General features: G+C 43.8%; 1 protein-coding gene across 3 annotated transcripts in view; it reads right to left on the bottom strand.

Moving 5' to 3' along the window:
* Positions 1 to 27518, bottom strand: part of MAML2 (mastermind like transcriptional coactivator 2) — a 210610-nt gene that overhangs the window by 25551 nt on the left and 157541 nt on the right. For all 3 annotated transcript variants that reach the window (XM_081950689.1, XM_081950688.1, XM_081950690.1), the window contains exon 2: positions 24137 to 25594. In XM_081950689.1, the coding sequence (XP_081806815.1) occupies positions 24137 to 25594 (1458 nt within the window). The remainder of the gene's footprint in view (positions 1 to 24136; positions 25595 to 27518) is intronic.

Here is a 27518-nt window from a genome sequence, read left to right on the forward strand (position 1 = left end):
AAAGGGGATCGCATGACCCCGGGACACTGCAACCGTCATAAATATGAGTCAGTTGCTAAGTGTCTGAATTATAGTCATGTGACCATGGGGATGCTGCAATAGCCGTAAGTGTGGAAAATGATCATACGTAACTTTTTCAATGGTGGTGTAACTTCGTATAGTTATTAAGCAAAGCGTTGTAAGTTGAGGACTACCTGTATTTACCAAATGCTTCTATCTGAGACACTTCTCAAACTCTTAAGGTTCACTTGATGAATGTATTTTTATGATGATTATGATCAGGATTCATCACTTATATCTTTTATGTACCCTGAGAGCATATGCACCAAAGACAAACTCCTTGTGTGTCCAATCACACTTGGCCAATAAAGAATTCAATTCTATTCTATTCTATTCTATTCTATTCTATTCTATTCTATTCTATTCCATACTTCTTATTCTATTCTATTTCATTCCATTCTACTCCAGTCCTCTCTTACAGTTAACTGAACAAAATAGTTTCTTAGGAAGGACTGCGAAAAGAATAATATTCCTGCCAGAGAAATCAACAATCAATATCCCTATTTTAAATACCCTCCATATCCCCCAAATCTTCCTCATTTATTGGAAGAGCTGGACCGAGATAGCCTTAGGACTCTTGCATTCTCAGATCAATCTTTCTTTTCTTTCTCCTGAAACCAATTTCCTGTGTGAATTATTTATGGGCAGGTAAAGATCTCTTCCCTTTCATGCACCCATTTCAACTAGGTTGTGCATGTGTGCAATGTGCTTGTCTTATCTTACAGTTTATCCAGACCACACCCAGACCATTTACGCATAACCCCAAATAGCATGATTCCTGGCTGACTGATCTATTGATTTCCTAGCAATTTGACGTTCTGGAGTACCGTAAATATATCCGAAGTGTTTTAACGGCTTGTTGGCTGCTCTCCTGGCCAGCAGAAGTAGTAGTAGTAGTAGTAGTAGTAGTAGTAGTAGTAGTAGTAGTAGTAGTAATAATAATAATAATAATAATAATAATAATAATAATAATAATAATAATAATAATAATAATAATAATAATGAAAAAAGAAGAAGGTAGGACTCTTCAAAGAAGAAAGTAGGACTCCGAAGTGTTTTAAACGCTTGTTGGCCACTCTCCTGGCCGGCAGAAGTAGTAGTAGTAGTAGTAGTAGTAGTAGTAGTAGTAGTAGTAGTGATGATGATGATGATGATGATGATGATGAAAAACAAGAAGGTAGGACTCCGAAGTGTTTTAACGGCTTGTTGGCTACTCTCCCAGCCAGCAGAAGTAGTAGTAGTAGTAGTAGTAGTAGTAGTAGTAGTAGTAGTAGTAGTAGTAATAATAATAATAATAATAATAATAATAATAATAATAATAATAATGAAAAAACAAGAAGGTAGGACTCTTCAAAGAAGAAAGTAGGACTCCGAAGTGTTTTAACGGCTTGTTGGCTACTCTCCCGGCCGGCAGAAGTAGTAGTAGTAGTAGTAAAATAATAATAATAATAATAATAATAATAATAATAATAATAATAATAATAATAATAATAATAATAATAATAAAAAAACAAGAAGGTAGGACTCTTCAAATAAGAAGGTAGGTAGGACTCTTTCCTGCTATCTGGTGCAGTTCCTACAGTTATATTATTGTCCTTGAACCAGTAGTGGCTTAGCACTGAGAACCAACCCAGGCACCTATCATCACTAATGATGAGGAGAAACCAACAAAATTCCACTTTGGATCGGTCATCGCCCGGGTCAACAAGGACCACGTCAGATTCTATGGCTCCTGGACATCTGCCGAAAAAGGGGCTACATGGCGTAGTTGTTACTGCCAGGGATCCAGGGTGTGCAACTGCAAAGCGACTGGAACCAAAGCGCAAAACTTGGACAACCGAAGAAAATCGACAAATCCTCAAATATTACTATTACCATCTGGCCTGGATGAACTGCATGGATACTGGCTAAAACACCTGACAAGCCTCCACCATCACATGGCCACTCAATTTGATCAAATGCTTCAAAATGCAACACACGAAGAATGGTTAACAGCTGGCCGAACATACTTGATAATGAAAGATCCAGAAAAAGGCACAGAACCAAGCAACTGTCGCCCAATTACTTGTCTTCCAACAACGTTCAAACTTTTTACAAGAATACTGGCACATTCAAAATGTGATGACAACTTGACATGGACATGGCTTAAGATGGGAACTATCAAGAAAGAAATGGAAGGTTTAGTACTGGCTGCTCAAGAACAAGCACTACAAACTAAGGCCATGAAAGCGAAGATACAAACATCCACTGACAACCCAAATTGCCGACTTTGCAATAACAAAGTCGAAACTGTTTCACATTTAATATGTGAATGCAGCAAAATTGCACAAACTGATTACAAAGCTAGACAGGACCGAGTTGCTAAATTGATCCATTGATCATTATGTAAAAATATGATTTACCTGTATCCAGAAAGTCATGGGAACATAAAGTGGAAAAAGTTATCGAAAATGAGAAGGTGAAGATCTTGTGGGACTTTCGAATACAAACAGATCGTCATTTGGAGCACAACACACCAGATATCATGGTTGTAGAAGGCCGAAGTGTACAGTTTATTGATATCGCTGTTCCTGGAGATGCCAGAGTTGAAGAAAAAGAACTAGAAAAAATAATGAAATATTGCGACCTGGCCATCGAAACTACATGGCTATGGATAAAGCATGTAACAGTGATACCCAGCTCAAAACATCCATAGCAGTTGGTTTTCCAGCCTCTGCTTGAAGATGTCCTATGAAGAGGAGTCATTCACTCTTTCGGTAAGTGATTCAACCTGGGGACACTACAGCCGTCATAACTATAATGACTTTTAACATCCAGCAGGTGGCGCCTGCCACAAACCTCTGGTGATATGCTGCTTTTTTTGTGATCTAAAAGCAATTAAGACATTTCTTGGTATAATTGTTCCATGTTAATTTTTTCCTGCCTCACTTAATCTTTAAGGGGAAAAAAAGAAACAATTTTCATCTTTTGTCTCTCACATTCTCCCCCCTCCCTTCTCTTTGTAGTTGCATGCAAATAAATAATGCACCGGTTGCCACTTGCTTCTGTACGAAACATTTGGTTTTCCCTTCAAATGTTTATCAAAGGCATGAGGTATGGAAGACCAATCAGAGCTTATAAATAACTCAGAAACTGGCTACAACATTCAGATCCCAGCCCTCTGCATTTCCTTTTTTTTAAAAAAAATAGTTTATGATATAAAATGCAAAAATAAAGAAAAATATTAGGAAAATATGGGAGAAGGGACATGAAAAGAGAAAAAAGAAAAGACGTAGAATTCTGACTCCCTTTGGTGCAGTAGAATAAAAGAATAGCATCAAACCTCAACTTTTTACTTTTACATAGTAGTATAAACTAGCCATTTCTATAAGACCAAACCTATCTAATCGGTAAACCCCCGAATCAATGTTTCATTTCCCCCCCACCTCAAGTACAAAGTCCAGAAGTGGTTTCCAAGTAGAAACAAAAGTAATTGCGTGGTTTTTCCTTTGATCAAAGCAGTCAATTTAACCGTCTCTGCTAACTCCAACAACTTTCGCAGCCCTTCATCCATTGTGGGAAAAAATCCCTTGCATTTCCCATTTGAAGGTGCAGCTAGTGGCTGAGGGAAAACAGGTTTATAGTTCTTTCTAACTTGTCCTTCCAGGAATCCCAAAGCAGCAGGAGGGCCTCTTCCAACCACATAGGAGGAAATGTAGGTTCCTTCTAAGTGTTCCTAGAAGAGAACTAAAACAACTCATCTGAAAATCAGGACTTTAGATCTCTCTGTAGATTCTCCTTGAAAATGGCAGAACTTGGTGGAGAAAGCTTTAAAGTAAAGGTAAAGGTTCCCCTCACACATATGTGCTAGTCGTTCCCGACTCTAGGGTGCGGTGCTCATCTCCGTTTCAAAGCCGAAGAGCCAGCGCTGTCCGAAGACGTCTCCGTGGCCATGTGGCTGGCATGACTCAATGGCGAAGGTGTATGGAACGCTGCTACCTTCCCACCAAAGGTGGTCCCTATTTTTCTACTTGCATTTTTTACGTCCTTTCGAACTGCTGGTTGGCAGAAGCTGGGACAAGTAACGGGAGCTCACTCCATTACGCGGCACTCGGGATTTGAACCACCGAACTTTCTGATCAACAAGCTCAGCGTCTTAACCCCTGAACCACCGCGTCCCTGGAGAAAATAGAAAGATCTATTTTCTTTCTTTCTTTCTTTCTTTCTTTCTTTCTTTCTTTCTTTCTTTCTTTCTTTCTTTCTTTCTTTCTTCCTTCCTTCCTTCCTTCCTTCCTTCTTTCTTTCTCTCCCTTTCCTTTCCTTTCAGTGATATTAGGAGATCCAGTCTATTTTCTTCCTCTCTAAAGGAGGTTTGATGGAATGGCTTGTAATATCGAATGAAACATTTGTTCCAGTTTTGTTAAGCTTTCCAGCCAATCCTGAAGGCCAAATTCTTTCATGTGGACACAAAGGAAAAGAGTAGAAGGGTGTTTTGGGTGGGGGGGCGGGGCAGAGGGAGAGGCAAAGACACATAAAAACCACTCAATCAAACCCTGCAGAGAATTTCCATAAAAGTCCTTTCCTTTTTGAGATCCAGATACTAAGAACCTTCTTCTAAGCCTGCATTGCTTTTGGGAAGGCAGCTTCAAATGACCTCAACTTGGAAGTCACTCCAGACTGAATTTACTACCTACTTGAAAAACATTTATTTTTCCTTCAAGACGTTCATCACAACTCTTTCTTTTAACATTTTTACAGTAAAAAAACAACCTAGGTTAGGTTAGAGTTATCCAATATCACGGGTGTGTGAGGATTTGAACCCAATTCTCCACCCAATTCTCAGCTATTCTTTCTCTATTTTCCTTTCATCAAAGAATTGTCCTGTAACCAAGGTCACAGGTATCCAATAAATAAAGCTCTGTATACCACAAACTGGCCTCTTTGGATTGTTGTACTAATCTGCTTAGGTTGGGTCCAAGACAGTGAGGAAATGTGTACAACTGTAGTAGGGAAGTCAGGGAAGTGAGATCCGTTTTAGTGTGTCATCCATACACAAATAATTTATATCAGCACAGGATAAGAGAAAGAGGTTATATCTCGGTGTAAGCAGCATGTGTGTAAAATCTGAATTAGGAAAAAAAAATATTCGCAAAGATTTCAATGCCAATAGTTGGTTCAGAAGTCGGATCAACTTATTATTCAACCCACATCCTTGTAGGTGGTCTATGATAATATTGAAGGACCACAAGAGAACAGCTGTTAGTCTTTAATGGGAGGGCCAACACTTTACTCCCCCCCCTTTTTTTAAATGGTGTAAATCTCAGGAAGTTACCAAAACTGGAATGATTGAACAAATTTTAGGACATCTTGGCTCTCCTCAGTCAAATTTTAAAAACATTTAAAAATGACGTACCCTTGATTTTGGAGTTTTGCAAAGAGTAATTGGCCAGTTGCATAAAAGTTTTCAATGACAAGACAGTGATCCACATAAAATGAAAGCCAAGAACTGCTGTTTAGTTGGCTGTTTAGTGTGATATTAGATGATACGATTATTTTAGGGTCGGTAAAGAGATAAAGTAGGGCAACTTAACTATTTCCCAATGCATGTTCAATTGTGTATACATTTGGAACATCTGCAGATCTCCCTGTTGCAAAATGCTCCTTGCAGAAGCACAAAATATATTGGTTTTTCCAGCCTGTGGCAAATCTGTTATGCTAGTATCCATCTTGCTTCAGTCACTCAGAACACAAAAGCTACTACTTAATCCCTTTTCTTTATGTGAGATAAGTGTGGCTGTGATAAATGGAATCCTTTTTTTTTTGTCCCTGGAGGATTAAATCCTCCCTTTTAAAGGTATTTGTGTTTTGTGTATTTCTAATAATCTTTTTTTTTTTAAATCAGGACAGCTTGGGAATCAAAACAGCCTCTTAAAAGCCTCCTACCCATATCCCTTTAAGACGATTTGAAATAAATGTCGTCTCACAAACAATGAAGAAAAATCCCCTAGAATTGTTTAAAAAAAAAACAGCAAGCCAACCCAATTTTATACCGTAGATAAGATGAGTATTTCATTAGCTTTTGTAAAAAATTTTTTTTAAAGAAACTATTATTACACACACAGAAAAATCCTTGGTGATTTGTTTCTGGTGGAGGAAGGAAATGGACAGAGTTAAAAGGAAATGGTTCACTTCTGTTGAACAGAAGAGATGATTCACACAACCTGTTTTTGGTTGTTGTTTTTTTGACAAATAGTGGTTGAAAGTAGATTCCCCTTCTAAAAAAATCTGAGAGGAAAGTGTTCTTCTAGAACAGTGGTTCTCAACCTGTGGGTCGGGACCCCTTTGGGGGCCGAACAACTCTTTCACAGGGGTCACCTAAGACCATCGGAAAACACATATTTTCGATGGTCTTAGGAACCGAGACACCAATTTTATGGTTGGGGGTCACCCCAACATGAGGAACTGTATTGAAGGGTCGCGGCATTGGGAAGGTTGAGAACCACTGGTCTAGAAGGACTGTCACATGGTAAGATTGTAAGTTTTGGTCTTCTCATCATAGAAATACAGCGTTTGAGTGGATGGTTGAAACCACTATATCCAATCCCTTGTTCAATGCGGGTATTCAGATGAAAGTGATCATGACATGAGGCTTAAATGCATCCATTTTGGGCTGGCAAATCACCGCGTCTTTAGGGAAGAGGTTCCACTGCTTAACAGAATGATTGTGGTAAAAGAAAGCAAAAGTAGTACCAATAGTAATAAGTGCAAAGCAATCAGGGCACTACTTCACCACCAATGGCATTGATAAATTCATCATCAGTCAATTGCATTAAATTTAATTTAAAAATTAAATTAAATTAAATTAAGGGGATGTGGTGGCTCAGTGGTTGAGACGCTGAGCTTGACTATCAGAAAGGTCAGCAGTTTGGCGGTACGAATCTAACAGAGTGAGTTCTCGTGACTTGTCCCAGCTTCTGCCAACCGAGGAGTTCGAAAGCATGTAAAAAAATGCAAGTAGAAAAATAGGAACCACCTCGGGTGGGAAGGGAACAGCGTTCCGTGCACCTTTGGCATTTCGTCATGTCAGCCACATGACCACGGAGACGTCTTCGGACAGCGCTGGCTCTTCGACTTTGAAATGGAGATGAGCATCGCCCCCTAGGGTTGGGAATGACTAGCACATATATGCAAGGGGAACCTTTACCTTTATAATTGTAAAAGGCAGCTTTATTCAGAATGGCTTACATTCCATGATGATACTTCTAACACCAACAAACAATGACACTTCTGGTCTATCCCAGGTCTTTGGGAAGGACTCGATGGGTGGATAAAAATGCCAAATCAAGTCTAAACATTTGGCTGACTGTTGCAACAAACCATTATAATAGGCATGGCAGTGCAAAGCTGGAACGTTAGACCGCTTCTCCAAAAATCCAAGCAAAGTCAAGCTTTACATGGGAAGATTCCACTTCCAGTTTCCAAGTTTCAGCTTTTAGTATAAAAGATGTGAGTTTCTTAGCCATCTGTCCCAAAGGGGCTTTTTCAAACTGCAACTGGACTTCCTTTGTTTTTCCTTGAAGATGTTTCGCTTCTCATCCAAAGAAGCTTCTTCGGTTCAGTCGGAACAACCATGGGATAAACTACGACCTGGACGACTGAGAATCTCCAGAGACATTCTCAGCCATCTGCTCTCAAGATGTGTTCAGACTGCAATATCCAGATTTCCTTTTCTAGGTCTGGCAGGCTTCATGCTATAGAAATCAAGGACAATTCCGAGGAAGGTTCTCTTCCGATTGTAATTTCTAAAATCTGAGAGCTTTGGCAAATCATGCAGATTTTCTGCACGTTTGAACAAGCAGCCTTGCTCTGAAAAGCATTTTCAGAAAGTGCAACTGATTCTCTCGACGTCTTGATTCTTTCAGTCTCTTCCCCCCCCCCCCGGGGGGGGGGGGGAAATCCATCTTTCAATGACGTTTCAGCACTGCTACCCACGACTCTCCTGTCTTGGGACAGCTGTCTGGTGCCAGTTACTCCAACCTTCACCAAGGTGATTTAGGGGGGGAAAGGGGGGAGGGGGAGAGAGAGACAGAATACCTGGCCAGAAATTGGAGGCAGGATCAGGGGTGAAATTCAGCAGGTTCTGAGAGGTTCTGGAGAACCGGTAGCAGAGATTTGAGTAGTTTGCAGAACCGGCAAATACTACCTCTGGCTGGCCCCAGAGTGGGATGGGAATGGAGATTTTGCAATATCCTTCGCCCATGAGTGAGGAGGGAATGGGGCTTTTGCAGTATCCTTCCCTGCCACACCCACCAAGCCACGCCCACAGAACCAGTAATTAAAAAAAAAACTGAATTTCACCACTGGGCACGATGTCTGCAAGGAAAGAATGAGAGACAATGGCTCTCTAACCCTTCTCAAACATTTTGAGAAGTGACTAAATGTGGTGACACTTGAAATGCTTTCTGCCATCGGGAGGGTAGGGTTTTGAGACTATGTGGTAAAGATTGCGAAATAGCTTGCTATTGATTTATTAGTTTGATAAACATGTAAAGATAGCAGCTTCAAGTATGAACATGGACATGACAAAGGAAAATAAATACAAGTAAATGGGGACAGTAGGACAGGGACGGTAGGCACGCTGATGCGCTTATGCAGGCCCCGTTTACGGACCCCTTAGGAATGGGGTGAGGTCTACGGTAGGCAGTTTAAGGTTAAAGCTGTGGGGGTTTGAAGATATAACAATAGAGTCGTGTAGAGCATTCCAGGCATTGACCACTCTGTTGCTGAAGTCGTATTTTCTGCAATTGAGTTTGGAGCGGTTTATCTTTTGTATCAATTGTTTGCCCGTGTATTATTGAGATTGAAGCTGAAGTAGTCGTTGACAGGTAGGACGTTGTAGCAGACAGTTTTGTGTACTATGCTTAGGTTGGACCGCTGGCGGAGCAGATCCAGATTATCCAAGCCCAAAATTTCGAGCCTGGTGGCATAAGGGATTCTATTGGGAGGAGTGGAGTACCCTTCTCGTGAAATACCTCTGGACATATATAGATATATAGATATAGTTCTATGGATAATCTTTTGCCAGAGTGGAAGGGCAAGGGCTAATGTTATCGTAATTCCATGGGATTTGCAAAAGAATATTAATAAAAAGCACATTTCTTTTGATAGATTTGCAAAAGAATGCACATCCTGGAAGGGGCTTATCATTCATCCATTGCATCGCCAAGAAAACAGGAGCCTGAAAAATTGCAGAACTCTATATTGTGTATTGGGGACGCAGTGGCTCACTGGCTAAGACACTGAGCTTGTCGATCAGAAAGGTCAGCAGTTTGGCGGGGCGAATCCCTAATGCCGTGTAACGGAGTGAGCTCCCATTACTTGTCCCAGCTTCTGCCAACCTAGCAGTTCGAAAGCATGTAAAAATGCAAGTAGAAAAAAGGGACCACCTTTGGTGGGAAGGTAACAGCGTTCCATGTGCCTTCGGCATTTAGTCATGCTGGCCACATGAACACCGAGACGTCTTCGGACAGCGCTGGCTCTTCAGCTTTGAAACGGAGATGAGCACCGCCCCCCTAGAGTCGGGAACGACTAGCACATATGTACGAGAGGAACCTTTACCTTTTATATTGTGTAATCATGCCTATCTGTTTTACCACGGTGGGAATATTTACCACATTCTCCTATCCATAATGTACTTCGGCTGTTTGTTTTCTTTTGCTCTGTTTTCTACCTAAAAGGAAAAAGAATTGCAATATCCTTACAGCAAAAAAAAAAAGAAAAAAGGAAAAAGAGCCTTGAATTGCAATCGCCCTAGCAGTTTGTAAGAAGCAAAAAGGATATTTTACGGAAAGCGGGCCAGAAAAATCAATAATGCTCCCGATGCTTTCAAAAGGGAATAAACCTTTGTATATGCATGTATGTGGGAGCAAGAGGATGAATAAATAGGAGCGAAATTTTGAAACGGCAATCTTGTTCGACAAGTTACCTCCCCGATCTAATTCTCATTTGGGATGTGGTCCTGCCACTATTTATCTACATTGGTGGATGGAGTGGGGTGGGGAGGAGAGATAGCGGAGGGGGGAGGGGGGGGGAACCATTCTTGGATTTAGTTGCAAGCCTGGACTTCCACTGACTTGGCCCTCAGCCAAGAAGGAGGAGGGAAAAATAAAAGTTGCTTCATAAACTTTCCTTTGTCCCAGAAAGAAAATGTTTTCTGGCAACTTTTGAGGCCAAGAATGTTCTTTCAGAGTCGAGAAAATGAAATGGTGGAGGGGGGGGGGAAATAAAGGGAGGTGGGAGACAGACATGAACTAGTGATTCAGGTTTACTAGAAACAGTATTGGTCACAAATGAGTAAAAAACATGTTTTTCTCCACAGCATTTTAAAGGTAACACATTCACTATGCTGCAGTTTACAGATTGCCAGAGATTCATATATGGGGAATCTCCTAGGCCTTTTGAGACCAGACACAAATTTTATCCCATGCCATTGCCATGTGTAGTTTAGGGAAATCTGATAAACCATGGGAGGCGTGATCACGCCTGTTTTGTACTCTCACTGCTTTTGAGACGGTCAGAAATTATGAATCAGCTCTGGCTCTCATTTTAACAAAGCAAAGCCCGCTCTAGAAACACAGATAACCTTCAAATGGGTGAAGGACTACAATCCCAAAGTCCTCCTAGACTGCTTGGCCATTGCTAAGGATTCTGGGAATCGCGGTCCACACATCTCAAGGGCCTCCTTCTTGGAGGGAAAATTGCTTGAACCTGGTTGAAAGACATGCTTTGGTGTGCATTAGAGCAGGGGTGTCAAACTCGATTTCATTGAGGGCTGCATCAGGGTTGTGCTTGACTTCGGGGGTGGAGGGCAGGATGGGCATGGCCAGCTCGATGTCACTCGTGTCAGGGACACCTGTGCTGGCCTGAGCGCTCTGCCAGTGAAAATGGAGCTCGGGATTGCCGTACCCGGCCCTCCTGAGCTCCATTTTTGCTGGCAGAGGATTGTAGGGGGCTGTTGCAGCTGAAAACGGAACTCGGGAGGGCCGGGTACGGCAATCCCGAGCTCCATTTTCGCTGGCAGAGCGCTCAGGCCAGCACAGGTGTCCCTGACACGAGTGACGTCGAGCTGGCCATGCCCATCCTGCCCTCCACCCCCGAGGTCAAGCACATCTCTGATGCAGCTCTCAATGAAATCGAGTTTGACACCCCTGCTCTAATGCACACCGAAGCATGTCTTCCAACCACGTTTTAGCTGACGCTGGCACTACGGGCTGGTCACTTGCTGTTTCCAGAGCTGTCCTGCAGGCCAGATCTAAGTACCTGCAGGCCCGCAGGACTTGAGTTTGACACCCTTGCATTAGAGCATTCATTTCCGGATAAGAATTAGTAAATGCATTCAGGGCCTGTAGCATTTAAGGTTTCCTTTATTATCAGATGTCACTCACACTCACAATCTCATTCCTACCGTAAGCCATGTATATTCAAGTAGTCCTCAACTTATTACCACAATTGGGAGTCAATGGAATTCAAAGGGGGCTGCACTCGGATCATTTGCGACGACGTAAGACTCTAGGCCAGGGATCGGCAACCTTAAGAGCCATTTGGACCCATTTCCCACAGAAAAGAAAACACCGGGAACCAAAAAAGTCTTCCCATGCCTGCCTGTCTATTTCCTGAGCAGCCACGGAACTAGCATATGTAGTTGAATGAAACATTCTGCTTTCTTCTGAAACTTTTCTTTTCTTGGATTTATCCATGGTTGACCTACCAGGGGTCAAAAAGCTCAATCAGTGGCATACCGGCCGGTGTCGCACATTGGTGGTTGTGACGCATACTTTGAGCAACAGGGAGCCGCAGGAGAGGGATGAAAGAGCCACATGCGGCTCCCGAGTTGCAGTTTGCTGACCCAGCTTCTAGGCTGATGACAAGTTTAACTCCACCCACCAGCTCTGCCTGCTCTTGTCCTACAGATGCTTAGGAACAGAGTTGCTGGTCCCAAATGTGGTTGTTAAGCGAGGACTAGCTGTGCTGATTAATATTCAGTGTGATTTTTGTTTGTTTGTTTGGCTATCTATCAGAAGCTACTGGATCTTGAATTAGGAACGCCTGAATGACTGCTCCATCCACTAAACCACAAGAACCACAATGAAGCTCCTTCCAGTAAGGCAGTAAGGAATTCTCAGATTCAGCATTAACTCTTCCCATTCAGACGGGTGGCTTGATCCTTCCAAGCTCGGAGCATTTTCCACTGTCACGGTTTCCTTGGGCAACAGAGCAGGAATCCATATCAATTGTTTCCTCAAAGGTCGTAACACAGAGTGTGCAGTTCTTTTGTGGTGCCCCTTAAGAAACATTTTGCGGCATCTTGGGAAGGGTTTTGCCGGTTTCATTGGGTGGCCTCAACAGCCATTTATCCTCTTCTGAAAGAAAGAGCTACTTATTTTCTACATAGCTTAATTGGATCTCTAAACTAGGTTGTACTTTGAGATGAAGTAGAGGATGCTCCCTGTCTGCCTGACAGCATTGAATTGCCACCTGGTTCACCCACCATAATGGGTATATGTGACATTCTGATTCTACCGGTAGCAGCAAAGCATCTTGGGTAATTTGGCGCCAGCTAATTTTTTTTTCCTCAGGAGTAATTCATTCTCTTGACTTCCTCAATCAGTGTTTCTCCAGCTTGGCTGCTGGAAGATGCGTGGACTTCAACTCCCAGAATTCCTCAGCCGGCTGTGGAATTCTGGGAGTCGAAGTCCACACATCTTCAAGTGGCCAGGTTGAAAAGCACTGGTCCCCTAAACTGAGCTTTACTCACTAGCTCCATTGATTTCTCTTTTTTAAATAAAAGTGTTTTTTTTAATTATTTTTTTAAAAAAGTATGTCAAATCAATGCGTGAACATCTGTTCTACTTCTAAATTAGTGACTTTGGAAATGAATTTCAACATATAACGCCCTCTTCTATACATGCATCAAACCTTTCCATGTGAAGAAAAAAGGGATAGGTTGTTTGGCCACCTTGTGACACCCAGAAACTCCTGTTCATACTTAGGTACCACCTGCCAATCTTCTTCACTAGATTGGCAGGTGATATCTAACCTTAGGGTAGAACCTGAGGGCAGAATAAGAAGCAATGGATGGAAACTAATCAAGGAGAGAAGCAACTTAGAACTAAGGAGAAATTTCCTGACAGTGGAAGAATTAATCCGTGGAACAGCTTGCCTCCAGAAGTTGTGAATGCCCCAACACTGGAAGTTTTTAAGAAGATGTTGGCTAACCATTTGTCTGAAGTGGTGCAGTGTTTCCTGCCTAAGAAGGGGTTGGACTAGAAGACCTCCAAGGCGCCCCTTTCAACTCTGTTATTCTATACTATTCTGGATGCCGATTTTAAAAAACGATACCAAAAACTGTTGAAACCAAAAACCAATCAAAAAGGGAGCAGATTGATTTGGATCCACTAATCCATAATAGCAATTGCCAAGATGATTGAAAACCCAGAGCTTGGGGAGGGGCGGTGGGGAATGAATGGAAGCATGAGACATCTGCCCCAGACGTGTCTCTCTGAACACTTCCTCTCTGATACCTGCTACGTCCTTCTGGTTGTGACATTTTGATGATTGGTTTATTTGTTTTCAATTCTGCTTTGAAATCTATGATAAGACACTTCTAAAGGAAGGAAAGAAACAAAGCACACGATCCCTTGTCTAGCCTCCGAGAGGCCAGCCTGGCTGCTAACCTTTACAGATGTGGTTTAAGTGCAATAATTAAAAGGGATTGTGGGACCAGCTTAGACATTTGCCTTTCTTCTGCAAACACTGCCTCTTACATTCAGGGCTAGGGGGCCTTTGAATAGCCCCTCTTCACGTGAAAAGCTGATGCTTATCTTTGCGAGATTCTGTAGTGAAAGGTTTCTGCCCTTCGGGTTTTAGCAGACAGAGACAGATTCACATCTTTTGCGGCTGCCCGCCCCAACTTCTCACAGTGGCCTCTGCCAATTGGAGATGGCCTGCTGTCCCCAAGGGAACTTCAGGCATCTCACTTTGGCAAAAGTTCCCATTCCCATGGAAGGAAGCACAGTTCAGCTTACGATGGCTGCATTCTCATGCAGTTTGCTCATTGCCTCCTAGCTTTTTCCTCCTTCAGTAAACCGAGCAACACGTTTCACAGAGCAGAAGGATAATAATTAATAATCCAGCCCACCACCCCTGAAAAACACCCCCTCTCTCTTTCTCTCTCTCTCACACACACCACCCACCCACGTACCCACCCACCCCAAAGACAAGAGGAATCATTGAAAAGTGAATTGCAAGCAGGGCAAAGAAGCTCCTGCATCAGGGGTGAAATGCTACTGGTTCGGGCCAGTTCAAACAGGTAGTTAAAAAAAAATGCTTAACAAAGTAAAAAAAAAAAGTTCCAAGGATCAGCTGCGCTGCGCAATGGTGGGAACTTTTTTAAAACCTTTTTTAAAAAAAGCATTTGGGGTCCGTTTTTGTTCCCAGGAGGCTTCCTTGAGGCCTGCTAAGCCAAAAATGAGGGTGGGGGCTGCGGAAAAAAGAAAGGAAGGAAGGAAGGGAGGGAGGGAAAAAGGAGAGGGAGGAAGGACCACAAACCTGGCACTAGATGCAGTTTCAGAGGAGTCCTTGAAAAAGCACACCAATCCAGGGCTGGAAGGGACCTGGAGGTCATCTAGTCCAACCCCCTGCTCCAGCAGGACATTGTTAAAGTGAGTTTCTGTCTTTTGACCCTCCAGTCACATGACTACATAGCCGATAGGAAAAAAAAATTAGATTTCACTATTGCCCTGCATGTTCCTTTATTGTTAAAACTTGGGTGGAGGAGCCCTTTAGTTCAGGAAACATGGGTTCTGAATGATGACATTCATGGCCATTTGTCAGTGTATTTTACTGGGTCCCAGCTCAAACTGGATCTTCAGATAACCTGGCTTTGGGATTGAAAAATAATACAGGATTATCTGTGTGCAGGTCTGGGAATTTTGAGAAGAGGGAAGAATTTTATTCCTCACTGCTGTTGAGAAGCAGTATGCTTTTCTTGAAGTTTTTTTTTTAAAGAAAATTTTCATCAATGACTTGGACAAGGGGATAGATGGGGAACTCATCAAATTTGCAGGTGACACCAAGCTGGCAGGAATAGCCAAGGCTCTAGAACCCCTGCTCTAGAAGATAGGCTTAAGATACTGAAGGATCTTGACAGACTTGAACATTGGGCGCTATCTAACAAAATGAAATTCAGTCTTTAACAGTCTTCTCTGAAGTTAACCACTCAGAAAGACTTTATTGCCATTTTACAACTGGCTCCTTTATTTAAGTGAACTAAACGTCTAAGTGATTTATTTGTTGTGCCTAACATGGTACCTCCTGATTCACATTGATGGCACCTCCTATCAGCCGCAGCCAGAATGGACAAGGATAAAAGCTGATGTGATTTATAATACAGACCAAAGAGAAACATCCAGTTGAAATGGGCTGGTATAAAATCTAAACACCACAACGCCGATGATAAAATAAATAAATAAAGGAACTGAACAGAAATAAAACAAGGGGGGAAGAGGAAAGAGAAAGTTTCTGAAGAATAATACTTCATACATTCTTTTTAGAAACACTTGAAACAACCAACATCTGAGGAGCTACATATTCCTGAGGTGTAAAATAAAGCATTACCAAAATGAACACAGAAGGAGAGAGATCAATAATACTTTGGACAAATCAATCAATCTACTCAAAAGACTAAATAGACTTTTTTTTTAAAAAATGGAAATGCCCAAGGGGGGGAGAGCGCATTTGATCTGAGCACATTGTGTGTCCAATCTCAAGGTTGGAGACAAAGAAAAGGAATTAGCAAACGGGTTTTTATCTCAACTGGGAATCCTTACGCAATTCAATCCCATTTTTATCACGTAAATTGGTTAGCTAGCTTTCCAATGCAAGAATGTCTAGGTCATGTCTACCTATTACTTTGTGTTTGATCAATATCTAAAGCAACTGTGTCTCTCTTACCTCTCTACTCAACATCTGTCCTCTCCTCTACAACTTCACTTCCTCCAAAGAGTGTACATATGGTATTTTGTGAGCTACCAACTCTAATTTAATCACCCCCATCTCTTTTCCTACTGGCCTGTGTTTTAGGAAACACCTTGATTTGTCACCACAAAATACCATGGGCCAACTATCACAGAACCCTGCTGAGTAAATTTCACTACATCCCTCTCCTTTGGAGGAAGATAAATGCACAGGCAGGACCAATTTGGCATAGTGGTTAAGCCATCAAGTTAAAAACCAGAAGACCATGGGTTCTAGTTCCACCTGAGGCATAAAGCCAGCTGGATGATCTTGGACCTGTCCCTCCAGGTCCTAGGCCAACCCTAGGAAGAAGAAGGCAATGACAAACCACTTCCAAAATACTGCCAAAAAAACCTGTATAGATAGTTAATTGCCAGCAGTGACTCAATGGTGCATGTATAGCAGTGTTCCAATATCTCAGGGGTTGCCACAAAGAAGAGGGAGTCAAGCTATTCTCCAAGGCACCTGAGGGCAGAACAAGAAGCAATGGGTGGAAACTAATCAAGGAGAGAAGCAACTTAGAACTGAGGAGAAACTTCCTGATAGTTAGAACAATTAATCAGTGGAACAGAAGTTGCCTCCAGAAGTTGTGAATGCCCCAACACTGGAAGTCTTTAAGAAGATGTTGGATAGCCATTTGTTTGAAACGGTATAGGGTTTCCTGCCTAGGCAGGGGGTTGGACTAGAAGACCTCCAAGGTCCCTTCCAACTCTACTATTGTATTGCATTGTATTGTATTGTATATGACTCAAAAGTATTTATTTATTTATTTATATGCACACACACACACACACACACACACAATACCACACTAGCTTTGACTATTATTCATAGATTTCCACCATGGTGGAATGAAGCCTTGGTACAGACCTCTTAGCCAGCATGGTAGAAAATGCATGCTATTGATCGACATCTCCAAATATTCATCTTCCTTCATCAATTAAATGTAGAGGTATTTAATTAGCTTGCCAGGATAGTACATAGTATCATTGTGATACGTTAGCAAGGATTAGGTTGGTAGATAAGTGCTCTCTTCACCGCATGTGTTATACGGCTACACCACTGGGGATGTATAGAGGAGCACCTTCTTTAAGAGTTGATCGAACGAGATTCTATTAAAGGAACCTGCATAACATGGTCAATCTTTGCGTACACCCTTTGAACCACTACCTGCAGGCTCCATTAGTAGTTCTTACAGCTTCCGCCACTAACAGCTCTTGGAAAAATGGATAAGATGAACACATATATAATTCATGGACCTATGATGGTGTAATGGAATTCTTCTGCTCGGAGAACTCATTTGTCATTCACTCATGAATGTCATGGTCTCCACCAAGACTGTGACTGATAGTTGCACGTGAGGGGTTTTGCAACACTTAGGAAGCAATTCAGAAAAAGTGTCCTGTGGAGCAGCAGTCACCAACAGGTGGTCCGTGGACCACTGAGGCTCCGCAAGAACATTTTGGTGGCCCGTAGAAAAATTATTTGCATTTTTCATATTGCACTAAATCAGGGGTCTTCAAATTAAGGCCCCTGGGCCGGATACGTGCAATGAACGTTTGTGTTGCTGCAGAGAGACTCCCCCTTCGGGGTCTTTTGGTGTGGGTCGGAGGGGGGAGGAAATTCTGACTTGGGTTCTGCTTCAGCCTCCTGGTGCGGGGCTTTGGGAGAAGGCTGGAGGGAAGGAGGGGGTGGGAGGGGAGGGGCAAGTAGAGGGTCGCAAGGCGCCCCTCGGCGTAAGTGACATCAAGTTGGCCACTCCCCCTTGCACCCCATATTTTGTTTAAGGAGGCTTCAGGGAGGCCTGCTAGGCCCAAAATGGGGGTGGTGCAGTATCCCCCTCTCGCACCCCATTTTTGATCCCAGGAGGCTTCAGGGAGGCCTTCTAGGCCCAAAATTAGGAATGGGTGTGTGTGTCTCCCCCCGTGGCCCATTTTTGGTCCCAGGATGCTTCAGGAATGCCTGTTAGGCCCAAAATGGGGTGTCTGTGGGGTCGTGCACAGGCACAGGGGGTTGCAAGCATGTGCGGGGAGGGTTGAGCACGGGAGGTCATGTGCGCATGCGCAGGGGGTGGGGTGCATTGCATTGTGACCATGCACATGCATGCTGTCACGGGCATGATTTTGGCACGCAAGGACCAAAAGATTAGCCATCTCTGTGCAAAATAACTAGACACAGGGACAGTGTCCCCCCCCCCCCCGTGCCATCATTCTATTGAACATCCTATTCTATCCTATCTTATCCTATGATAAGATGGATCATTAAGTGTAGTCTGATGCATCAAGATTTGATTTCATGAGTCTTTTCCTTCCTCCCTCCCAAAATTATATTCCATCTTTTCAATGCACATTCGTATGTGAACGTACCAAAAATTAAAGGGGATAAATTTGAGAGCCTTTTCATGAAGGATATTCAACAGCAGACTATTAGCCGAATTTCCACTTCTGGAAAATAGAAAATGGAAAGAACAAAATAAAATGTAAAAAAACCTATGAATTTTCCATATGAGTCACCACAGTAATTTGATGATGGGCAAGCCCATGGTTTCGCTTTTGTTTTTCTCCCAATTCCTTTGCTCCAAACACAGCAGGTGGAAGCGAATATTGTAATTCATTAGCTCTGCACGCTTTTGATCACAGCATTGTAACCACAAGAACGTGGCCTTATTACAACCAAATTCACAGATGCTTAGAGCAAATATGTCAACCTCTTTATTTCCTCCCCCCTCCTTTGAGCATGACTTTAAAGTAGTATTAATGTGCAAAGCCAACAGTTAATGGATCTCTAATAGCTTCTGATTTGCTTGGGATTTCATTTGGGGAGGGAAATCCTCTAGAAATACCGATAATAAGAGAGCAACAGAGAGAATGTTTCCAGGTATCAAAGTACCTCTTCTGTTCTGAAAATGTGGAAAGTTATGATTTTTTTTTAAAAGAAGGGATATGGTAGTATTAGAAGACAGCATTGTGCTGTCCAGCTGAATACCAACTCTGGCTTACACCAAACTGGTTCATCAGTTAAAGTAGTATTTATGAAATTATTTTCATATAATAAATGTTTGGGGGGTTGATGAACTATCTGAAACTTTATGAAGGGATTGTGAACTGAAGATTTTGGAACCCCTCGTATTAGAAAGCTGAGATAGATAAGAAAGAGGTCTATGTGGTTTTAGATGTTATATTAGCTACTGATTAGTAGAAGGTACTAAACCAATTCCCTGCTTTTGGCACTCTTTGAGCCCTAGTATTCTCCGTATGAGGCATTTCATGTTCAATCTAAAAGGAATTTAACCAATAATCTTTGCACTTGATAATTATCTTGGCCTGACTGTTAACAGTTTCCTTTTTATAAGAAATCTATGTGCTTTATTGAATCGATCATCTTTCAAACCACCTTCTGCTGTCTTCCCCCAGATTATACAACATTACACCAGGGAAAACATTAAGGAAACGGACATTTGACTTTAGGAGAAAGAAAGTCCTGTTTCTTTTCTTCTCCTAACTCCTTTGTTTAGAGCAGGGGTGATAAACTCAAGGCCTGGGGGCCAGATCTGGCCCATGGGGTGCTTAGACTTGGCCCACGGGGCTGCCCTGGAAACAGGATCGGCCTGAGGTGCCTCTGCCAGCGAAAACGGAGCTCGGGAGAGCTGCGCACAAAATGGAAAACAGAGCGGAGGACTGCAAGAGGCTGTCAAAGCCAAAAACAGGGCTGGGATGGGGGAGCAACATGCAGCTCTGTCTTTGCTTGCAGAGGCACCGCAGGCCGATCCTTCGCTGTTTACGGGGCGGCCCCATGGGGCTTTCCGGGAGATCGGGGAGCCCATTTTCACTGGCACAGCGCTCGGCCCCTCACAGGTATCTCCCGACATGAGTGATGTCAAGCTGGCCATGTCACCCTGGCTAGCCCCCCCCCCCCCCCCCCGAGATCAAACACAACACTGATGCGGCCCTCAATGAAATCGAGTCAGACACTCCTGGTTTAGAGTGATGGCTAACCTTTTTGTCCTCGTGTGCCAAAATCTCGTGTGTGACAGGTTGTGCGCCCGGCCCACACCCACAATGCAATATGCCCTGCCCCCTGTGCATGCGTGTATGACCCCCATGGTCCCCTGCCCTTCTGAAATCAAGTAGTTACTGCATTTTTCGGACTATAAGACGCACCATGATTTTGAAGAGGTAAATTTAAAAATTTTTGCACTCCCAAATCCTCTGCATGCCTTGTTTTTTGCAAAAAAAAAAAAAAAAAGGCCATGCAGAGCTTTGGGAGGCTTGTTGAGTGCTCCTGGAGGCTGGGGGGAGGAAACGGCCTGTTTTTGCTCATTTTTGCCCTCCCTAGCCCCCCAGGAGCACTCTATAAGCCTGCTAAAGGCAATACAAGACCATTTTTGCAAAGGGGGCGGGGTTTTGGTAGGCCAAAAAGTGCTGTATTCAGTGTATAAGACGCACCCAGATTTTCACCATCCTTTTTGAGGGAAAAAGGTGCGTCTTATACTCCGAAAAATATAGTAATATTGTTTTTTTTAAAAAACCACCTGTAGTGTGACCAATAAGGTCTTCCATTTGGAGGATTTCACTTTCAGAACATTGCTAGATCATCTTTGGAACAGAGGGACACACGTAAAACCTGCAGGAACATTCTGGAGTTCTTAGAAAACCCAGATTTGCAGTTCAGTTGGTTGCCTCTCACAAATTGGCTCCTTTAGGGAGTTCAGCCACCAGGTGGGCTTGCTTCCAACCCAAGTCCCGGAATGCATCCGCCCACCATATTTATTTCTTAAGGATGCCTCAGGAGGCTTTATGAAGGACCGAGATGGAAATAAGCCCCATGCGAAGATTCTTGCTTTCCTCAGCAGCCGACCAAGCTTCCTATCTATTAGAATTTGTAATTAAAATAGCCTAAAATAAATTCAAGCTAGGTATAGCTGGCAACTGTCTGTATTCTGGGTAGGTGTGCTAGTGGCATGTTTTATTCAAAGTGCAGTGGCGCAAGCATTAGTTTCTAATTAAAGGTAAAGGCAAAGGTTCCCCTCACACATATGTGCTAGTCGTTCCTGACTCTAAGAGGCGATGCTCATCTCTGGTTCAAAGTCGAAGAGCCAGCGCTGTCTGAAGATGTCTCCGTGGTCCTGTGGCCGGCATGACTCAACGCCGAAGGCGCACAGAACGCTGTTACCTTCCCACCAAAGGTGGTTCCTATTTTTCTACTTGCATTTTTTTACGTGCTTTCGAACTGCTGGGTTGGCAGAAGCTGGGACAAGTAACGGGAGCTCACTCTCTTACGTGGCGCTAGGGATTAGAACCGCCCAACTGCCAACCTTTCTGATCGACAACCCCAGCATCCTAGCCACTGAGCCACCATGTCCCTTTTAGTTTCTAATTACAATTGTCCAAAATTGACCCCACAAAAGGTGAATTGGGATGTCTCACTAAATCCATTGTTTCTACTTGCATCACAATGTCCCATACAAATATATAAAGGGCACATTTTGTATACTCTGGTGTCACTATACATGTTTTTGGCACATGTTCCTGTACTTGTGTCTGGGCACCAGGTTCTTTATGCCCAAGAAATATGTTCCGGAAATGCCATCAATCTTACAGATTTCAGACAACACCACCACCGAATGGTTCTCTTGCTGACAAGCAATCCTAGTTTACTCAAAAGGAACCATAGATAAATAATCACAAAAAAGATAGTCCTTGACTTATGACTACGATTGAGGCCAAAATTTATGTTGCCAAGCCAGACAGTTGTCAAGTGAACTTTGTCCCATTTTACCACCTTTCTTGCTACGGCTATGAAGTAAATCATTGCAGTTGTTACATAAATCTGGCTTCAACCATTGACCTTGCTTGTCAGAAAGTCATCACATGACTCCAGGGAGCCCTGCAACCATCATAAGTACATGCCAGGTGCCAAGTGTCTGAATTTTGATCACAGGACCATGGAGATTCTACAACGATCATAAGTGTGAAAAAATGGTCATGAGTTACCTTTTTTTCTGTGCCATTGTAACTCTGAACAGTCACTAAATAAGCTGTTGTAAGTCGAAGTATTTATTTTGGTTTTCCCAGTTGCAATGGATGGCTGTGAAAGTTGGACCATAAGAAAGGCTGAGCGCCAAAGAATTGAGGCCTTTGAACTCTGGTGCTGAGGAAGACTCCTGCGAGTCCCTTGGACTGCAAGGCGATCAAACTGGTCAGTCCTAGAGGAGATCAACCCTGACTGCTCTTTAGAAGGCCAGATCCTGAAGAGGAAACTCAAATACTTTGGACACCTAATGGGAAGGAAGGACTCACGGGAGAAGAGCCTAATGCTGGGAAAGATTTTAGGGCAAAATAAGAAGGGGACGACAGAGGTGGCTGGATGGAGTCACCGAAGCAATAGGTGTGAGCTTAAATGGACTCCAGAGGATGGTAGAGGATAGGAAGGCCTGGAGGAACGTTGCCCATGGGGCCGCAGTGGGTCGAACACAACTTCACAACTAACAACAAAATAGTTTTGGAATTGTAAGTCAACCACACAGTCATTGATGGACCTGAGTGACTATAGAAACGGAACAAATAAATAAACATGTTGCAGGACTTTACTCATGCAACTCTGAGACGGTTCTAAAATGTTTATTGTCCTGTTTTCCTGATCAGACTTAAAGTAGTCCTCTCTTTGTAATTTCCTGGTAGCGGGCTGAAGGAAAACCGAGAGGACTCAGACTAGAAAGGAATGTTATGGTCATCAAATTGCTATACTTGCTGTAGCATCGTAAGCAAGCAAAATAAGCTTACACTTTGCACGGCTGTTCTCATCATTAAGAAAAAATTTGGGGAGCTGTGGCCTTTGAGTCATTGTTCATTCCTGGAGTCTGCCTGGACTTTTTCTTTTTGCAGTTTTCCTGCCAAGATTTGGGAAAAGGTTTGTCACTGTCTCTTTCCTAGAACATAGAGTGAATCACCCACCGCCACCTTGCTGGTTTCATGATTAAAGCAGGACTAGAACTCATGGCCTCCAGCCTGACACCTTAATAACCTCACCAAACTGGTTGGCAGCCTAAAAACCAGGTGATTCTGAATGCTAGTACCATCTTTGCCATGAAAGGCGTCTGGGTGACTTTGGACCAATCACCAGGAGATTTTGAGTTCTAGTCCCGCCTTAGGCATGAAAGCCAGGTGAGTGGACCAATCGCCGGGTGACGGTGAGTTCTCATCCTGCTTTAGGCATGCCAAATCACCTCACGGGGTGGTTTTTGTGGGGGACAATCAATGCAGGATAACTATGTTATTATTACCAACATCAATAATATTGCTAATATTAAGAGAGGAACGGGTCTAGAGTACAGTTATCTTGCATTAAGTTGTCCCACAGAAAATTGTCCCACAGTGAGTTGACGGCAACAGGTTGACCGTGGTGAGTTGTCGTAGACCCGTGATGGCGAACCTATGGCACAAGTGCCAGAAGTGGCACACAGAGCCCTCTTTGCTGGCATACATGCCATCGCCCCAGGTCAGATCGCCATGGTGTTTCTTTCGTGAGCTTCTGTTTCCCTGCAAATGGCGAAACAGAAGCTCTCAGAAGAAAAAGATCCTGCCATGTTGCCGGTGTTGGGATGCCCTGTCTCCCGCTGGTCTTCGGGTCTCTGCTGCACACACATTTGCGCATGCGCATGTCCGTGCATGCCCACGTTAGCACACATGCACAGGGGTGGGCTCTGGGGGTTTGTAGGGCTTGGTAGTGATGGGGGCATGTGACTGAGTGGGCGTGGCCATGAGTGACATCAAGTTGGCCATGCCCATTCTGTCACAGGATGCCGCCACCAAGCCACACCCACAGAACCGGTAGCAAAAAAAATTGAATCTCACCCCTGCTTTCAACCATTCTTGTTGCCCAGAACCTAAAAGGAAGCAGGGCAGACAACGGGGCCTCCCAAACTGAGTAACGCATTGTGTGAGTTTTCCACATTTGAAAAGATGTCCATACTGACCCCCGACACGACAGGCAAGAAAAGAAAAGCATAGAGGGAAAATCTTACCATCTGATTCTGTGGGCCCAGGAACTGCAGCGCTGCACCGGGTTGGTTCTGCAGCATTTTCTGCAGCAAGATCTTCTGCTGTAAAGCCAAGGGTACGTTGGGGGGCCTTTGGAGATGCTGAGGTTGGGCAGAATGCGGCTGCTGCTGTGACGTCTGTGGTTGAACCGCCGAGTTAGACAACTGTTGGGGAGGCTGCTGTGCATAGTGGAGAAGAGAAGGTTTATTTGGAGCTCCCAAGCCAGAAGAGATCTGCTTGTTGGCTTGCTCCGAGGTGAAATGAAACAAAGGCTTGATGCTGTTCTGAGATTCCTCCAGTGACACCTGATTGTTGCCGACGTAATTTCTGGGGATGTCTTGAGGCTTTCGGGGCATTGCCATGTTGACGGAACTTCCCTGGGGCATGGGGTTTGGCCGGTAGGAGTAACTGTTCATACCTTTGGATGGAGTCCCATTGACTGGCATGCTGGACATTGCAGAATTTTGTGGGCTGAACTGTTGTTGCTGCTGGTGGAAGGACGGACTAGACATCTTCTCCTGCACAAAGGATCCAGAAGATGGTTCCGTAGATGACAGACCAGGCCAGGATGTGGCGGATTGACTTTGTTGGCACTGCTGAATCAGAGCATGCTGTTGCCTGTTGGCTGCTATTTGTTTTAACTGTTGAGCATGAGAAACTTCCTGCCAGTTGGCCAGCGGCCGAGTGGGGACCGACGTCCCTTGAGAAGGAGGCGTCTGAGTCTGAGGTACTGACGGAATGGGAGACGAGGTGGACATAGCAGCACCAGGCATGGTGTAAGCCGAGTCTGTGGAAGGAGGCCTCATCTGCGGGGATCCCACTGAAGCTTGGCTCAACCCCGGTGAATACTCTTGCTTGATCACCATTTTGTCCACCTGCAGGGAAGATGATGGGGCAGGAGGCCCTCTCTGGATCTGCTGACCGATGTCAATGTTGAACGGCTCGTCTTGCTTGATAGTGGCATTTATCATGTTCTCTAACTCAAGGTCGCTCATGGGGGGCACAGAAATATTACTCAGTTCGTTGAATAGCTCCTGAAGTTCTGGGTCCATCAACTGTTCCCCTGTGTCCTCTCCATATTGGTTGGGATAAACACTGTTCTGGGACGTTGGACCATCCATATGTTTGCTACAAGAGATGGTCTCCCCAGGTTCCTTTTTGACCTCTTTTAGAGTCATGTTGAACATTCCGTTTGCACCAGCATGACTGTTGCTGGTTGAGTTGTCCATTTTCCTCGGAGCACCTTGGCCAACTGAGAATGATCCCAACACTGACGGGTTTGGGCAACTGTTGCCACACTGACCACGTCCCATGGAAAGGTTGTTATCCCCGCCTCGGATTCTCTTAATATCCAGGAAAGTGTTGTCAGCAATGCCATTCGATCTCTTATTATTGCCTGGTGTCAGATTGACCACCAATTTTCTCTTCAAGGAACCCTGGAGCTGAAAGAAGAAGAAGAAAAAAAGGATTCTTTAGCTGGAGTGTTTTAAAAAAAAATGCAATTTCCCAAAAATTAGTCAGGACTACCCACTGCCACAAAAATGACTAAAAACAATGGCATCTGAAAGACTAACATAGTTATTACAACATGTCCATTTCAGATACATAGAATATTATCCTAAAACAGAAATGTTATATAAATATTTGCAGTTGGAGGGAGGATTACTTAAACATCTTTATTGCCTATAGATAAATAACGGTAAAGGCCATTAATAAAATATTTATTGGGTATTTAACAATGTGGAGCTTGTAATTTGATTCTAGTATTTTCCCAAAGTGGATAATGTAGCCATATTTTTAAATCGGAAGGATACAACAATGAAACCGTGTTCTTATTGATAGTAAGAACAAGGCAAGATGCTAATGTGACCGGATGGGCATGGCCAACTTAATGTCACTCCAGAGGTGAGTTGCTGCCGGTTCGGTCAAACCAGTAGTAGTGGCAGCAGGAGACTCCGCCCACCCGCCAGGACGCTACTCACATGCGCAGAAGCATGCGTGGGAGCGCAGCGGAACCGATAGTAAAGAAATTGGCAATCCACCTCTATATCATTCCCGTTGTGGAGAGCCTCGCCGGCCTCTACTCACCCCTCCCCTCCCAGCCCACCTGAGCTCCTTAGGGCTCCAAGAGGAAGCAGTTGTTGGAGCTAAGGAGCTACCACGAGAAAAAGTTGGCAGAACAGGTGGCTCAGTTCAAATTGGATCTGACCGTGAAGGAGGCTCAGCAGAAGCACCTCACCGAGGACTACGATCATAGGTTTTCCAAGCAGAGGAAAGACCTGTGGGAGTTCAAGGCCAGGTACTGGCGCCTGGAAGCTCAATGGGCTGAGATGGTCAGCCAGTTCCAGGCCATGATGCAGTCCCACTGGAACGAGGCCCTCCGGCTCTTCACCACCAACGGCACTTCCCTCCAGCCTTCGTCCAAAGCCCCGCACCCAGGAAGCCAAAGCAGACCCCAAGACAGAATATCTGCTCCCGCACAAATATACCCCAAAGGGGGAGACTCTCTGCAGCAACACAAACGTTCATTGCACGTATCTGTCCCAGGGGGCGTAGTTTGAGGACTCCTGATTTAGTGCAATATAAACGATGCAAATAATTTTTCTGCGGACCACCAAAATTTTCTCGCGGACCACTAGTGGTCCACGGACCACTAATTGGTTACCACTGTTCTAAGGCAAGGATTCTTTCTGTCCAATGAGAATGCTTCTGAGCCACAGAAATCTTACCATGGCATCCCATTTGTAATCTTCTCAGAGTTCATTGTTAAAAACCAAACAGTATCTCTTCCAAATCTCAGGACTGAGATTTGAAAAATAACAATAAGGACTGATATCAATCACAATTCATCCAACCGTGGTTTTAGATCTTCTGCTTTCACTGCTGTCTTTCAGGCCCCCAAATTGTTTTTAAATCTCCCCAGGGTATGGTTTCGCACGCATGGAGACAATGATAATGGAGATTAAAAGAACAGCAACTCAAGATCCTGCTTGGAGTTGATGCAAAGACTTGGGAATTGTTGAGACCCACTAACCTGTTTTCTTGTCATCATTCTGGTTATATGTCTGCCTATTAACATCCCTCTTTCAATTCAGTCCTCTTCACCCACTGAAAAGCTTTCCATGAAAGAATGAATGAGGGATACATCCAGGGGTGAAACCCAGCAGGTTCTGACCGGTTCTGGAGAACCAGTAGTGGAAATTTTGAGTAGTTCGGAGAACCGGCAAATGCCACCTCTGGCTGGACCCAGAATGGGGTGGGAATGGAGATTTTACAGTAACCTTCCCCTGCTATGCCCACTAAGCCACGCCCACAGAAACAGTAGTAAAAAAAATTGAATTTCACCACTGGATACATCATTTTGAG

The sequence above is a fragment of the Natrix helvetica genome (assembly GCF_964273705.1).
Source record: "Natrix helvetica genome assembly, chromosome: 4".
NCBI classification, from domain to species: Eukaryota; Metazoa; Chordata; class Lepidosauria; order Squamata; family Natricidae; genus Natrix; species Natrix helvetica.